Source organism: Oratosquilla oratoria, chromosome 21 (genome assembly GCF_046742065.1).
Source record: "Oratosquilla oratoria isolate Oo_2021 chromosome 21, ASM4674206v1, whole genome shotgun sequence".
Lineage (NCBI taxonomy): Eukaryota > Metazoa > Arthropoda > Malacostraca > Stomatopoda > Squillidae > Oratosquilla > Oratosquilla oratoria.
Window position 1 is genome coordinate 51,298,650 of NC_134797.1, and position 17,500 is coordinate 51,316,149.

Here is a 17,500-nt window from a genome sequence, read left to right on the forward strand (position 1 = left end):
TGATAATGGGTAGGAATACGTTTAAATGAATACATTATTCTCAAAGTTAAAAACAAATTTAACCTAGTATGATATCTTTCTATTGTTATTTCAGATATTATTTAATCGTGTGATTTTAAAGAAAATATAAAAAAAATCAAAACACACACATTTATCTAAGAAATAAGAAATTCCAAAGAAATAATATTTGCTGAATACTATTTTTTAGTTGTTTCCCACTGAAAACATATTTTGGTTTTGTGCAAAGAGCACCACCAAATTAGCACGTATCATGTTTTGTGCAGAAACTGCGTAAAAGTTACATGAAAATTAGAAAATGGCAAACCATATTTATGAGGAGATATCGGCTGTTTGTATAGCGGATCGAGTGACGGGGGGAGGGGGCCGATGTTGGCAGCCCTGCAATCGAAGAAAATGGCCACAGTGAACTAGTCGTGGAAGTGGTGTGCGGTGTTTGGTTGATATTCGACGAAGCTTAAGCATATAAATTTAGGTGCTATCTGCCTACTAGTCGACTTCTTTGAAATATACGAAGAATATTAAGTAATCTCAGAGGAATCTGGCAGTATATTGAAAAAATAAGTGAGTGTTTTTAGAAGAATGGAAAACTTAAAATATCGGAGGTTTATCTGCCAGAGAACGGAGGGGTAAACAGCCCAGGCCCACAGTGTCTGAGTGTGGGATCAGGTGGTTTGGACGACTCGGTCGGGCACTCCATAGGCGCTTACTGGTGGCATAGTCACTTTTCGAAGATCTGCTGCTTATTGCGTGACTAGAAATATTCATATTTCTGTGCGTGCATCGGAAAAGACTGGTTGAAGTTAGAAATATTGATGATGAGGTAGCCAGTACAGGAAGAGCAGTGTTCATCCCCTAAAGTTGTTTGAGTCAGCTGTTCAAGGGAGAGTCGATTTGGCTATACTGTACATGCTGCGTGCATTAGAGCAGCAAGCAATTACGTGTTAGAAATAGTGTTGATTGAAGAAGGGATGTGTGTACAGTGATGTAAATCCATTCCTATGGCTCACTGTTGCAAAACTTTAGGGATTTGTCAGATTTGGCTCCAAGACTTATATCCCCCATACTTGTGAATGTGCTTTGTAATGATGGTTCACATCCCTCTGGGAATTCTAGAACACGGTGAACATAGGGTTTGAAGGCCAATAAATGGGGTGTGTGTTTTTGGCATTGTTGTGTATGAGGAAGAGTGCCGTGTGACCAGTTAATTGTGAAAGAAGTCGGATTTCGAGTCTTCCCCACATGATGATTGATTCAGCTTTATTTTGAAGACTTGTCCTCGGTATTGGCCCTTGATGGGTCGGTCAGATCAGTGCCGTGCCCCAGAGGAGGACAAGGCAACAGGTGCCTTCTCCCCCGAGGAAGAATGCTTCATCCTCAATAAAGTCCTAGTCCTTGGGTAGTGCCAACGGCACCCATGGATGACAAGCGCAAGAAGGCCCCACTATTAGAGAATGGGAATAATGACACATGGACGGGCTCGGGAGGGGAAGTTGCTTCTCTGCAGGCCCCACTTCTCCAGGTAAATATAAACTTGTTATACCCAGTATTGGTTTTATAACACCCTCTGTAATAACATTTACGAAACAGAATTAGATTGTGTAGTATGAAGTTGAATCAAGTTTTTAAGATGTTCGTACCTTTGTCTTTGTGTTGCTTGTCATAGCTTTAGATGGATCCATCATAGCTAATATGAGGAAGTGTTGCTTCCATGCCTCCGTCCAATGTTCTTGTATTGGACCTGATCAGTGATGCTGTTGGATACAGCTTCCCTTGAGGTTGGGCCATGTGGGACAGTACATGCTTGAAGCTGTCCACCGAGCAATTGGGTGTCTCTCACTTCTTTTTGGAGGGCATTGAATATTTTTGGACCCTTGTGACCTAGGCTGGATGCCAGTAAAGTCTTAAGCCTCTCTGGGGCTCTAGGTGGGAGCATTTGTCTCTCACATTTGCGCCCGTGCCTTACGCTGTGATAAGGCTTGATTGTTGAGGGTGTGGGGTCAGGAACAATGCCCTCCAGGATTTTCCATGTATAAATGGCCTAATACCTTTCTCTCTTCCTTTGTTGGGAGTAGAGACCCAGTACTTCCAAGCAATCCCAGTAGTTGAGATCCTTCATCCCTTTGATGTGCCTGGTGTAATTCCTTTGGACAGCCTCAAGCTTCTGGATATCTCCTTGTTTATGTGGTGACCAGAGTTCGCTACTGTAGTCCAGGATCAGTTGAATAAGTGCCTTCCAAAGGGTAAGCATTACTTATACCTCTCTTGAGGAGAAAGTCCTTAGTACCCAGGTGGCCATCCCCTGTGCTCTTTTCACGGTATGCATGATGTGGTGCTGGAAAGTGGCATCGTCACCTAGATGAATACCCAGACATTTTACATGGGCTTTGGGGTTGATTTTCATTCCCCTTTCCATGTGCAGTTTGGTGTTGTCTTTAATGCCTTGGTTGGAGCCATATCTCATGACCTTGAACTTCTCTTCATTGAACTGCATATTGCAATCATTAGCCCAAGCATAAACTGTGTCAAGGTCATTTTGTAGATGGTGAACATCTTCACTTTCCAGCAATGCACAACTGATGTGGGTATCATCAGCAAAAGACAGGAGGGTTGAGTCCACTCATTTATGTCGTTCATGTGAATTAGGAATAGGAGTGGGCTGAGGACAGCCTTGTGGTACTCTGCTTACTACCTTGGTTTCGCTGGACTTCATGCCGTCGACTGTGACTATTTGGGTACGGTTTGTCAGGAAGTTGTGAAGCCATATTCCTAGCTTCCCTGAGATTCCTAGGTCCCTTGCCTTGTGGAGGAGGACTCTGTGGTCTACCTTGTCAAAGGCTTTTGCAAAGTCTAGAAATGCTACACCTACATTCTTCCCTTCTGACAGGCTCCATAGTAGCCAGTCATAGTGTGCCAGTAGGTTTGAGAGGCAGGACCAACCTTTTCTGAAACCATGCTGGTTCTCATTTATGAGGTTATTCTCTTCAAGGTATGTAAACAGTTTGTCCCTTACACATTTCTCAATTACTTTGACGATGTGGGATGTGAGGGGAACAGGTCGATAATTCTTTGGCAAGGTCCAGTCTCCTCCTTTATGTATTGGGCTTATTATGGCATCTGGTATGTCAGACAAGAACTTCTCCAGCCTCTTCTTGAACCTGCCTGGATTGTCCTGATCCTCTGAGGGCCTCTTATTAATGACCCCCTATAGTAGGTTTTACCAAACCTGGTGTGGTGTTGGCCTTTGGTGTCTTCCCCTTCAGATTGCAATGGGTTTGGCACAGAGCCTTTGAGGATTTACCAGGTGTAGATGATGGTATATCATTCCTATCATCTTTGTAGGGAATATAACCTGTGTTGCTTCAGCCTCTCCCAATAGTTCTGGGAGTCCCTGCCTAGCTTCCTTGTGAAGACCTTCTGTGCCTGCTCCAATTCATGTATCTCCTTTATGTGGAGACCAAAGCTGACAGTTGTCCTCCAGTTTACTACAAGGGTCTTCCATAGCAGGATGAGGTGTTCTTGTTTTCTGGTCCTGAATGTTGGAAGGATCCAGCAGCTCATTTTTCTTGCCACCTTGGCAGTGAGGTTTATGTGTGCCTCAAAGCTGCAGTTATTATTGACCATAACTCCAAAGTGCCTGAGTGTCTCCTTTTCCACTATTTTGTGTTCGCCCACTGTGTGGTTGTATTCCTTCAGGTGTTTGTCGGTGACATATTTTATTACTTCAAACTTTTTGTTGTTGAAGGTCATATTATTTTCACATGTCCAGATATATATTGCCTCTAGGTCACTTTTTAATTTCATTGGGTTCTCCCATGTCAATATTGATTGATCTTGAAATTCTGGTGTCATCAGTGAATGACGAGATTCGGGACGAGTTTACCTTTAGGTCAGTGTCATTTATCATTATCAAGAACATAAGTGGTCCTAGCAACCTTGAGGTACCCCACTGATCACTGATGATTTTCTTGACCTTGCACCTCTGACAACCACTGTTTATTTTCTAGTATTTAGGAATTCACTTATCTAGACTCCTATTTTACCAGAGATTTCTGTGTTTTTCAGTTTGTGTAGGAGTGTGCTATGATCCACTTTATTAATGCTTTTCCAAAGTCTAGGTAGACTATGTCCACATTTTTCCCCTTGCTCACATCATTCAATATGTTTGTGGTGGCCTAGGAGTTTTGAGAGGCATGACCTCCCCTTCCAGAACCCGTGTTCCAGAAATTTCATCAGTGATTCTCTAACAACCTCAAACACTTTGATGATGTGGCAAGTTAGGCAGTTGGAAGAATTGGAATAGAAATGATCACTCATTCAAACCATTGCCCTTGATATCTCTTGTGACTTTTGGCCTCCAGGTAATCAGCAACAGCTTTTAGGTTTAACCAGAAGTCAGTAGGGAAGATGTGTTGTTGTCTCAGGATTGTATGGGGCATTGTGTACGAGATGTTCTGTATCCTGTGTATCATGATTTTATATGTTTGAATCATGGTTTGAATCTGTGGCCAGGCCTATTCTGTATTGATACTGTTTTAATGGTGGATGGTGTCCTAAGCACAGGTTTCCCAATGTGGTTCTTGTCAGATATGGAAGAGTTTTTATATAGAAAACATAAATGAAAATTTGAAACCATAAAACCTTTTGCAGTAATTTGAATAGTTTTGGGTTTGCACGGGTATGATAGAAAGTACATATGAACACATCATTTGTGGGTTTGTATGAACAAGTATTATTCCTTGGCTTGTCTGGTTTCAATCAAGTACTTTACCTTATACCGTATGTTACCTCATGGAGATCTCGGCGTCTTTGCCTCAGCTACAAAGACTGCCACTGCTTCCTCTCTGGCCATGTTGCCTCCAGTGAAGTGGTATACAATGTACCAGCTTGTTGTGGGCCATGTATTACTATAGGATGGTGTGGGAAGTGTGTCTTCTATTGTAGGAAGTCATCCATCTTTTGAATAGTTCCACTGTGCAGGATGTGATGTTCTTCAGATAGTTTGGGAGACTATTGAAGAGCTTGGAGGCCACTCTAGTGAAGGAATTTGCTTGGAGAAATGTGGTGCTCCTTGTGCTGCCGGCTATTCCTACAACATAGCAAGATCTTTCTCTTGTCCTCTCTTGGCTGAGTGTCACTCCAATGTTGGGGATGTAACCCTCCAGCATTTTCCATTGTAAAGGATCAAGTACCATTCTTTGCGCCTTTGGAGTGAGTAGAGTTTGAGGTGCTTGTGTATGTCCTAGTAGTTCATACCTAGGACTCACATAATGTTTACTTAAACATAAATTGTGGTACTCCCCATGTTTGGTAATCTGGTATATTGATTGCCCAAACTTTAGTTCACCCCCATATGTTTGTTGTATCTCGCCTTAAATACAGCAATCATAGGTGCTGTTACTATATGCTCTGGAAGAGCATTCCAGAGGTCAAGGGCTTGAATGACAAACCAGTTCCCCTTCACAGTTGTTCTCCAGTGGTCAGGCTGTGATCCCTCAGATTGTTATTGCTACATGTTTAATCCTCAGTGCCCTGGGTGTCATCTGGAGGATTTGCTATCTACATGTGCCAGTAGATTAATTCTGCAACTAATTTAGTACAGCTCCTTCTGCCTTTATTCCCTTGCTGTCAAAGTTTTTTCCTGTTCAGAGGTGAAAAAAGTGATGTTATAATGTAATCTTGTGGCCCTTGAATAATGTTAAAAAAAAGTAATTTGTCCAGGTTTAAATGTGTACTGTATTTGCCATCAACACACTGGTAGTAGGTTTTAACTAGAGTAATTGTCGTTGATGGGGTGCAACACTACCTGAGTACTTGCCACTTTTACTCTTGAACAGTGTCATGCTCTTTGTTAAAATCTTCAAGCATTTGAAACTAATCTTTAATATAATGACAATACAGTAACTATTGCCTTGGGTTCTACAGACTTCCCCAAACCAATTAATATAGTCCCTAGGCCCTCCCATAGGCACTCTTGAAAAAAAAAAATGGATTGTTGTCTTTTTTTCATTAGTGTGGGCTTGTTTCTTTTGTCATTGGTTAGTGAAAGAAGGTAGAAGGAACCAGTTGCTGGTTGTCAACTCTCCTTATGTAAAAATGGAGATAGGACCTCAAAAAGTTTGTGGAAGTATATCTTGGGCTAGGTTAGGATAATAAGTGCCAGCTTCTCTGCTGCACCCCTGGATAGAGGTGAGGATGTTGATGGGTTTGGGTTTAAAGGCAGAGGATGGACAGATGATTCTAATGCCTACATCTTTGAACCACAAATTGCAGGTACCCATTGTTGGTCCCAGTTCATAACAAACTCCCAGTATGTCACCATGGTAAATATTTTACCTATGGTTGACCATCTGCCTTTGAATCACACCAATATTTTCACAAAATTTCCTTTGGAATATGACTAGGTATTGTAGTACTTCATCAATATGTAGGCACACCATGCCACTGATTTATTTGTTTATAGTATAAACTTTATACACACCCATTTAGCAAATGTGTTCTTTCAAGTCCCCATTTCATACTTATGCCACAGTTATGCAAAGTTGTTGTGGTTATTACTATGTTATTAACTTGCTGAAATGAGTTGACATGTGTGAGAAGAGGAAAAACAGTACAGGAGTCTTGATCCAAGTTTATTCTTGACTAAATTTGCAATAATATTTCTCAAGGCTTATTGCAGAATTAATGAGGAATAAATTTGGATTGAGTCTCCTGTCTTTCTTCTTACCATCCACATCAAGTTGTTACTATTACATATTGTGGAAATTTGTGTTGTATGAAAATGTCGATTGTGTTGTGATCACATTATGTGAATGTGTAGCATGTCAGTGGATCCCAATCATATACAACAGTACATTATGTGGGAAACTGACACACACACACACACACACTCTCTCTCTCTCTCTCTCTCTCTCTCTCTCTCTCTCTCTCTCTCTCTCTCTCTCTCTCTCTCTCTCTCTCTCTCTCTCTCTCTCTCTCTCTCTCTCTCTCTCTCTCTCTCTCTCTCTCTCTCTCTCTCTCTCTCTCTCTCTCTCTCTCTCTCTCTCTCTCTCTCTCTCTCTCTCTCTCTCTCTCTCTCTCTCTCTCTCTCTCTCTCTCTCTCTCTCTCTCTCTCTCTCTCTCTCTCTCTCTCTCTCTCTCTCTCTCTCTCTCTCTCTCTCTCTCTCTCTCTCTCTCTCTCTCTCTCTCTCTCTCTCTTTTCTAATGAATGGATATATTAATTACATATTTCTGGTATTTAGAATCTTATTGTCACTCCTGAGACTTTGTTTTTCAATTCTTTAACAATTTCAGTATGATGACGCCTATAAGGCGCGGGTGGGGACCTGAGGATGCTGGCATTGGCATCTTGATTATATTTTTTGTAGTTGTATATGAGTTACCCCTGGATTCTCAGAACTGGTTTGATTATGTTTTTTGTGTTTATTGTTACTCAGAGTAAAAGAGAATGAGTAATACAGAAGTTACTTTATATTTTATAATGCAAATACAGTCGTACCTCGGTACTCGACCATAATCCGTTCTGAGGTGGTGGTCGAGCACCGATTTGTTCGAACACCGAAACCAATTTTCCCCTTATCACTGTCTTTCTTTGGACCCATTATTAAGGGCTAGAGCAACACGAAAAAGTTTAAATCTGGGAAGAAATACTCGAACAAACTGCGTACGTCTTACTCCGCTGGCGGTCTGAGTCGAACTGACGCTTACCCGCTGTTCGAGCTAGTCGAGTACCGAAAATCTGTTCGAGGTCCGATGCATTTTCTACTCGAATTTTTTGGTCGAGCACCGATTTGGTCGAGTATAGAGGCGGTCGAGTACCGAGGTACGACTGTAGTGTGATGCATCATTCATATGGCAGCCAATATTGTGTGTGAGAATTTGACTCGTACTGAAGTGGTTAATTGTACCCCAGACCTCAGTGATCAATGAACACCTTGCACATTCTCATTTTGTGGTGGTGCATCTTTAGGTGGAATGGAATGTCCTGGGTGTGGTCTGATACAAAGTTCTTCATATCAATTATTCCTCTTCATTGTTTTTTTATTTTTTTATTATTATGGATAGGAGATTGATTATATTATTAAGGCCTCTCAATCCATAGGGTTACACACTTAACACTGATTGTTGGATCATGCATTTCATTTTGTAGTGGTGTATCTTCAGGTGGAATGAGGTATTTTGGATACAAAAGTTCTTCAAATGAATAATTTCACTGTATTTTTTTTAATCTTGGACTGGAATATCATCATTAGGGTTTCTCAGCCCACATAATTGCAGATTTCAAATCCATTCATTGTCATTTGTCAATCAACAATTTACTTTGGCACTTGTCTGCAGAAAAATTGCACCTCCAAGGTATATTGTAACACTTGGGTTTGGCTCTTGAATCACTCAGAAATGTTGTATTACTGTTTATATTGTGTTAGTGTTGAACAAGGAGGGGAGCATAGTAACCAAGTAGACTAGGATTCTGGTATCGAGATGAGAAGGTCAGTTGATGTTGGTTTAAATCCGCTAGAGTTGGTGTGAAGAATAGTCTGTGGTTTTAAAACCTGAGCTCTGACAGAAGTTTTGTGTAACCTTGAGGATCTAGTGCCTCTCCAGGGTGATACAGTATTGATACTGTTCCAGCACTGGCTGGTGACCCTCAGATGTAGGCAGTTTCTCATGTCACTGGAGTGGTTTCTCTTCTGGGTTTGTCTTGTGGTTCCTGTTCCTCACAGTATACTTTTGATTGTGATACTTTCTTTGTTGTAGGAAATTGTGATTGGTACAGTATTCACACTATATGAAATCACATTATGCAGAATGTATCCCTCACACATGTGGGGGTTCTGCAGATAAATGTCACCAATATAGTAAAAGGTCCCTGGAGTTGTAAAATGCCCACCACAGTCACAACATACATATATAAAGCACACACACACAACTGTGAATCACTACAGAGAGACCTAAACAAGGTTTGAAAAGGGAGTCAGAAGTAGGAAGTGGACTTCAACATTAAAAAATGTAGCATAATGGAGTTCAGAAAAAGTAAAAAAAGAATATCAGGGCAATATACATTTGGAACTAAGGAAGTAAAGAAAGCGGAATCTGAAAAAGACCTAGGAATAATTATCTCTAATGACTTGTCCATTGATAAACAAATCAACAAAATTTTCGTAGAATCCCATAACTTGCTGAGATCAATAAAAGTGTCGTTTACTTATTTAGACGAAGAAATAATGAAAAAAATATTAGTTACACTAATAAGGCCTAGACTGGAGTATGCTGTGACATTATGGTCACCCAGTATCAAAATATAAAGAAAATTGAAAGAATCCAGAGAGTAACCACGAAAATGGCCCCAGCCCTTTCAAATTTGTCATATGAAGAGAGACTGGCTAAATTGAAGTTACTGACATTGGAACAAAGAAGAGAGAGATGACACAAAAAGAAACTTAGAAAGGATAGTTACAGAATAGATCTGAAAAAGAATAGCTTCCCACAGAGAGTGATAGATATCTGGAACAAACTGCATGAGGAAACAGCGAGTGCAAAAACTATACAAGAATTTGAGATCAAACTGGATGCTGAAAGATACAAAAGTGGGTCACTACAAGCATAGCTCTCTTCCTGTAAAACACAACTAGTTAAATACAAACTAGACACTGCGAGATATAAAGACAGGACACCATGAGCATAGCTCCCCTTCCTGTAACATACAACTAGGTAAATACACACACCAAAATATACAAGACAATATATTACTGGAAGAAGGAAAGGTATTGGAAGACTGGAAAAAATGCCAATATCATACCAATATATAAAAGGGGAAACTAGGAAGACCCAACAAAACTATAGACCCGTCTCCCTTACAAGTACTATAGCCAAAATTTGTGAGAAAGTTATCAAAAGTAGATGGACTAAACATCTGGAGAATGGTATGGTAAATCTGAGGCGATTCGGATTTAGACAGGGAAGGTCATGTGGCACAAATTTGATCAGTTTCTATTCAAGGTTAATAGATATAATGCAAGAAAGGGATGGATGGGCAGACTGTACTTTCCTGGAATTACAAAAGGTGTTTGATAAAGTACCACATGAAAAACTACTTAGAAAACATGAAACAACAGGAAGTATACAAGGAAAACTATTGAAATGGATGGAAGATTTCTTGCATGGAAGAAAAATGAGTGGTACTCAGAGATAAAAATTCTACTTGGGAAGAAATGATAAGTTGAGTCCCACAGGGTTTAGTACTGGCCTTGATAATGTTTGCTATATATGTAAATGACATGGATGAAGGTGTAGAATGTTACATGACCCTCTTTGCAGATGATGCAAAACTGCTAAAGAAAATAAGTATGGAAGAAGATCATGAATCGCTACAAAGAGATCTGAACAAGGTCTGAGAATGGAGTCAAAAGTGGGAAGTGGACTTGAACATTAAGAAATATATAATGGAATTTGGGAAAAAAATATCAGGACAATATAAAATAATTGCAAAGAAAGTTGGTTCAGAAAAGGACCTAGGAGTAATTATCACCAAAAACATGTCCCCAGACAGAAATAAATAGTATAGTTTTCTACACAGAGTGGTGGATGTCTGGAACAAATTGGATGAAACAATAGTGTGTGCAAACACCATACATGAATTTAAGAACAAACTAGATGTTGCGAGATACAAAGATGGGACACCACGAGCATAGCTCCCCTTCCTGTAGAATACAACTAGGTAAATACATACACATTGTCCTTGTGCAAGAATGTTAAAAATCTTGGGACCTGTCAATTTTTGAAACTGCAACAATTTTGGAAAGGGGACCATGAAGCAAGAAAGTATGCATATTTAAGGTACATGACTTGACATTATTGATACCTGTGGGACACCACTTATCACTTGCTACTGGTACAACCCCCAAATAACTATGTTCCTTCCATGCAAGGGATTTTGTATTCACTTCAAAATTGTCTTTAATTCCATCCTCATTACTTATCTTTCACTGTAGCCTGCAAGGCAGTGCTCTCTAGAATGTTTTTCTTAAAATCCAAGTGCCTTCAGTCTGGGCTTCCCATTATTGGGTGACATTCATTATTTTCACGGTAAAATGGAGGTTTCAGACCCGCTAAATTGTCTAGTATACCAGCTATGCACTTTTTTGGGGTTCCGTCCATTGTCTTGTCTTTTCCAGCATTTTCACTCTGGGTGTTCCCTGTGTGGGGTATTAACTGCATTCAGTTCTATACATTCAGTGCTTCAGGAACTTAGGGACTCTTACAAACCAGCCATGTAGCATTCTTTTGTGATTGGTGACTGATCACCACACAAAGTGTACTGGTTACTTTTAACTACTTCTATACCTCCTTTCTGTTACCTCACTTTCATGAATCTACCACTTCTACTTAATGTTAGTAAGGGTAGAAATATTGATATCTGAGGGTCTTCTGCAAGAGAGATCAGGAGCAATGGATTGAATTATGAGTACCAGTACTGTATATTTTGAGTTTTGTGCTAATTGGTAAAACAAGTCTAGTTTGAGTGAGTTCCTCATTTTCCTGTGTATATAGGTTCTTGTGCTAACTCTTCTCTACAGATGGCTTCCACCCATTCTCATTGAATTTTCATGTTATTGTAATGTGAGGCCTTTGGCTTATAGCTCACTCATTTTCTCCTGATCACACTTTACATTCTCTTCCTGTTTTTCATGGGATCTCAGGTAGTCCTCTGCTGTCTCTTAACACATCCATCCATCATTCTTTTAGATAAACAGTACTATGGCATCTTAGCCACATGCTCAGCCATATTTCAGTCTTTTGGTGTTCACAACACCTATCACACAGGTCTTAGCATACATTTCCTTCAGTTCTTGGTAGTGCTTCTTCCATGGTTCCATTTCTGGTTCAAGGTTTGGGTCCAAAATCTTTCTCAGCACTTTTCCCAACACTCTCAACAATTGTTCCATCTACAATGTCATTGCCCACATTTCACATCCATACTACATACTGGCTTTATAATGGTATCATGTATTTTATATTCACTCTTTCTGGTGCTGCATGTTGTGTTTTAATTTGTTCAACTTTTGTCATTCTTATTATGTACTATGTGTATGTGCGTCTGTATATCTGTCTGCTTTTCATCCAACTGATCAAGTTTGAGTGGATCATTGTTAATATTATATTAGGGTTGATTCGCATGGAAAGGGGCTACCTGTTGAACTCTAGCATTTATTCTTGTTTTTTATATTCTTGTCCCACTACTTAGGTAGCTTATGTAGTAACTCGGACGGGATGAGGTAGAGTGAAATGTACATTTTTTTCTGGAGGATACTTAAAGTTGAATTAGACCAAAATAGATAATCATAATATATGTTGCCTCAAGTTTCACATACCAGAAATCCACAGCCTCCATGGTGACTGGCAACAATCCTCAGGCCTTCTCATAGATTTCTATGGGAAGAACTGATGGACTTTCAATCAGTCTCATCAGGAGCAATCAACAATTGTCTGCTCTCCTTAAAGGAAAAGAAAGAGGAAGTACAAAGTTCTTTAGTGAGGGACCAAGTGTCAGCACCTTGGGGCTCCATCTCCTTATGGAGGTGATGGGTTTTAAAGATGAGTGGTTGGGTCATGATTCTCTCTGATGTCCATCTTGCTGGATCACTGATTGCAGATAACTGTTATTAGTGATAAAAATGAACATACTCAGAAATCATGTTTACGGAAGTGGTCATAGTAATTGGCTTCACCACCTTGTATGTTATAATGGAAATTGAATATCTGAATTTTTGAATGTGAGTGCAGAAAATATTTTTTGTGAAAAAGAAATTAAAATGCCCAGTGTATTCATGTCATGGTATGAACACTATCATGTTTTATGCCATGCAATCACTGAAGAAGTGTGTGGTTGGTCAGGCTATAGCCAAGTTTGTAATTGTCAATTAACTGAAAGTTGATTTGCTTGTTAGGATCATCTCCAAATATCACAAAAGGGAAACTGCTCATGGACATGGAATCAAATGTCCAATTAACATATAATCTGATTACACAAGTTTAGTGGTCCCTACCATCACTGAACAAAATGGGTGTTGGATTCCCTTGTTGGTTATGTTTCACCTGTTTTTACTATTTTCTCTTCAAGTTGTTAAGGTCCATCCTAGGTACATTTACAGATATTGTTTCTCTTTTCGATATGGTTTCTAATTTGTTTTGTGTATACCATGCATTTTATATCCTGTTTTATTGCTTTTCCCATTGAGTCAGTCATTGTTTTTTCCACTTTTGGTAGGTATGGTAGATATTGGCTTGCATCTTTAGTATACAGTTGATGTAAATCTTCATTGTAGTTTAGTTCTCTCCATTCTTTTTATGAAGAATTATTTCAGCATCATGGTTATTTATTCTATTGTTGTCCAACTTATCTTGAGTGTTTCTTGCTTTGGCATTGCCACCACATGTGATAGAAATGGCCAAGGCATAGTAAGATGTGATTGTCATTACAGGATGGTATTATTTCATGCACTGGTTATATTGTATTTAATTTTCTGCTCTTGTAGGTGAAAAATATTTCTTTACATCCCATAAACATGTGGTCTTTCTTTGTTCCTATGCCCTCCCATCCCAAAATAAGATATCCCATTTGTCAATTTTGTCAATCTCGTTCAGTGATTTGAAAATTGAAATTGTAATCATATTACCTCTTTCTCTTCATCCTTATATGATGGGAGGCCTAGTGTTCCTAGTCTACTCTTGTATAGTTTTTGTCTGTAAGGAAGGGAACCATTTTGGTCACTGTTCTTTGTATTCTTGTGATTTTATTTCAATCTTTCATTTATTTGGAAATGGGACCACCATGTGTGCATGTGATTGTGTGTACAATATGTGCAATATTTTCATTATCTATATATACCAGTGGCCTCATTCACCATGTAAGGAAGGTAACCAGCCAAGGCACACACCCACTCCCACCCATTCCACTCCTATCCACTACCCATTGTTTTCCTTTCATCTTAGTTGCCTGGGTCAGAAACAGTGTAGCAAGATACAGCATTATTATACATTGTGAAAATTTATATTTTGTTTTATGTCTTTTAACAATTGATTTTCATTTTTTGTTTCAGCCCAGCCAAACCCCAGCTTTGTGCACTGTTCTCTATGATTATGAGGCACATGGAGATGATGAACTCACACTCAGTCATGGGGATATCATCGAGGTGCTGAGTGATGATGTAAAAATATCTGGAGATGAAGGGTGGTGGACTGGCAAGATCAATGGCAAGGTGGGTACTCTACTTCAAGATTGAATAGATGATGATTATGCACTTATTTAAACCACTCTGTTCACTGCAGGAGATAAATAAAATGGGGGTAATGGTATAGATGTATGTGACAGTCATTCTTTGAAGTCACTTTAAAGATCAGCTGATGTCCCAAGGCACTTGTGAAGAAATATATTTTTATCATGATTATTGTGAGGTTTGTATTTGCCTCTCATATGTCTTTACCATGTTTCTGTTTTAATTGCTCTTTTCTCTTTTGTGTTTGTCTGTGCCCGTATCTTTATTCTCTTCCAGTTTTGCTAATATTTCCTGGTATTCCTCTTTTTATATATATATAAATATATATATATATATATATATATATATACCGGTATATATATATATATATATATACCGGTATATATATATATATATATATATATATATATATATATATATATATATATATATATATATATATATATATATACCGGTATATATATATATCTTTAGCACCCCAAGTATCTTCTCTTTTCTTGATATCATCATCTACATTTGTTAGTTTCTTTCTGTTTTCATACTGTCCATTTCCCGCAATCTGCTACCCACTATCACCAAGCAGTATGCACTCACAATTCCTACTTTTATTCACATTCCAAATACATTAAGTTGAATACTTATTATTTATGGAGTGTGTTCCTGTACCTTGAATATCAGTAGGTTGCCCAAGCTACTGTTGATTTTGGTACATGTTAGGTAGGAGGAAGGATCTTCTACTCTTTCCTTTTCACATGTCATTATTTAAGGAAGAAAATGATAAATAACTATGACAATTACAAAGGAAGAATATGCTGACAGAAAACCTTTTGATCAATAACTAGGTCGGGTGTGAAAAAATATATAGATTAGATGAATAAATAGATCATGATGATAAGCAAACATGAATAATAAGTAATAATGAATAAACAGATAATAAAAATATATAATAAGTAATAAATTAATACTAAAAAATAAACAGATAAATTATATATATCAAGGTTTTTTTCCCCCTTACAAGGGAGGTAGCCAAAGTCCAGGCATAAATCCACTCCCACACATTTCATCCCCACATACTCCACTCCCATTCACCACCCTTCCCTCCCTCTTTTCTTGGCTCTTCCTGGATGATGGGTCATTCTTGCATCTCACCCACTGCCCTGGGTCAGAAGCAATACAGCAAGACATGCTACATCCACACTAAGGTTGCATCATTTAATCGGCAACACCCCCCCTTAGCTTCCCCTCATGCAGAAAAAGAGAAGATAAGGAGAAATTCCTTCGGGCTGCAACAGAATATCCCCAACCCCTCCTCCCATCCCCCACCCACTCCCTTTCATGCATCACAGCATCATCCATACACAACCATTCTCCATTAACCCTATCTTCTGTCGTCTCCCTTCCCCAACAGACGTCACCCTCTTTCCCAGTGCCTCTTTTACACCATCCATCTCATCATTAGTTGCCCCCTTGCATTCACTCCATCCACCTCTGCTTTCACACTTCTTTTACCAATCTTTCTTCATTCATTCTTTCCATGTATCCAAACCATCCCAATACTACTTCATCAGTCCTATCTCCCAACTCCTTTTCCACCCCCACTCTCCTCCTCACCTCCTTGTTTTTCACTCTCTCCAGCCTAGTAACCCCTACCATACTACTCAGGCATTTCATCTCAAACACATTTAAACTCTTCCTCTCTTATGTGTCATGTGTCTGCCCCATACAATGCTGTCAGCACAGTCACCCCTTCATACAATCTCTTAGCATCCATTCCCAAATGTCTATTTCTCATAACACTTTTAAATCCCCCAAGGTATTTACTTGCTTCTCTTAATCTACATTCTACCTCCATCTCCACTCCTCCCTTTCTCGCCACATTCACACCCAAGTATCTGAAGCTATCCACTTCCTCCAATCTCTCTTCCTTGATGCTCACTTCCAGTTCGCTGACATCCTGTCCCCTTGTACATCACACCACCTTATTTTTACCCACATCTTCAATTTCCTTTCTTCGCACACCTTCCCAAACTCTATCACTAACTTCCTTCCCTCCTCTAATCCTGCTACAAGTGCAGTGTCATCAACAAACAACAACTGGCTTATCTCCCATTTTTCTCCATTTTCTTTAACCATCTCCAATCTCCAACCCATTACCCTTGCATTTACCTCTCACACCACTCCATCCATATACAAATTGAACAGCCAAGGTGACATAACACATCCTTGGCAAACTCCCACCTTGACCTCAAACCACACTTCACTTCTGACACCCTCCCCACTACACTCCCAAACTAAGACTTGCCCCTCCCTTTTAACTTAGCTTCACTCAGTGCCAACACCTCCATTGTTCTTCTCACAAACATACTGCCTATGTCTTCCCATTTGCTCTCATCTGTACCACACCCACAAAGAGTAGGATGCCTAGTCCTATCTCCCTCCCATTTTTGTTGTCTTTTACAACTCAGTGGGAACACTTGGTGATAAATGAGAATAGTTTGATAATAATAAATTAACAAATAAAATAAATGGCAGCAATACAGACTATTGCTTAGGTGTTTATCTGAGTGAATCTTAAAACTTCAAAATATACTACATTGCACTGCCTCTGCAGGAAGTTTATTCCATTCATTTACTGCATGGTAGCAAAGTTGTTTTTACCCAGTTCCAAATTAAATCTACTTTCTGACAGTTTGAGACCATTATTTCTTGTCTGATTTGCATTCAGTGTGAAATTTTTATTAAGGTACTGTCAATTCCCTTTAGAATTTTAAAGACCTGTATCAAATCACCCCTGAGTCTATGTTTTGTTTAGGGAAAATAAATTCATATGTTTTAGTAAATTTTCATATGATTTACTTTTGATATTTCAAATCAGTTCTGTGGCTCACTGTTGTACTTTTTACAATCTGTCAATGTCTTTAATGAGGTTTGGTGACCACACGGAAACAACATATTCCAAATGTGGACGAACTAACCACTGATATAGTTTGTTAATGACAGATGGACTTTTAAAATCAAAAGATTGCACAATCATACCTAGAATCTTGTTTGTTTTCTCTGTGGTGGAACTACGCTGCTTAGAAGCCATAGATGATTTGAGGTCATTACTGGTAATTACACTGTGATCCTTTTCACTATCTACTTTAGTTAATGAATTTCCAAATAATTTGTAATTGTAAATATTGTTATTTTTACCTATGTAGTTT

The 17,500-nt window shown here is 39.1% G+C and overlaps 1 protein-coding gene across 3 annotated transcripts in view; it reads left to right on the forward strand.

Moving 5' to 3' along the window:
• The first annotated feature begins 345 nt into the window (after positions 1-345).
• The window catches only part of LOC143036924 (mitogen-activated protein kinase kinase kinase 10-like), a 130,878-nt gene continuing 113,723 nt past the window's right edge, over positions 346-17,500 (forward strand). The window contains exons 1-2 of one of the 3 annotated variants that reach the window (XM_076204927.1): positions 346-1,540; positions 14,118-14,276. In XM_076204927.1, coding sequence (XP_076061042.1) covers positions 1,436-1,540; positions 14,118-14,276 — 264 coding nt within the window. In that variant the 5' untranslated portion in view covers positions 346-1,435. The remainder of the gene's footprint in view (positions 1,541-14,117; positions 14,277-17,500) is intronic. The other 2 variants (XM_076204925.1, XM_076204926.1) reach the window with 2 other exon arrangements.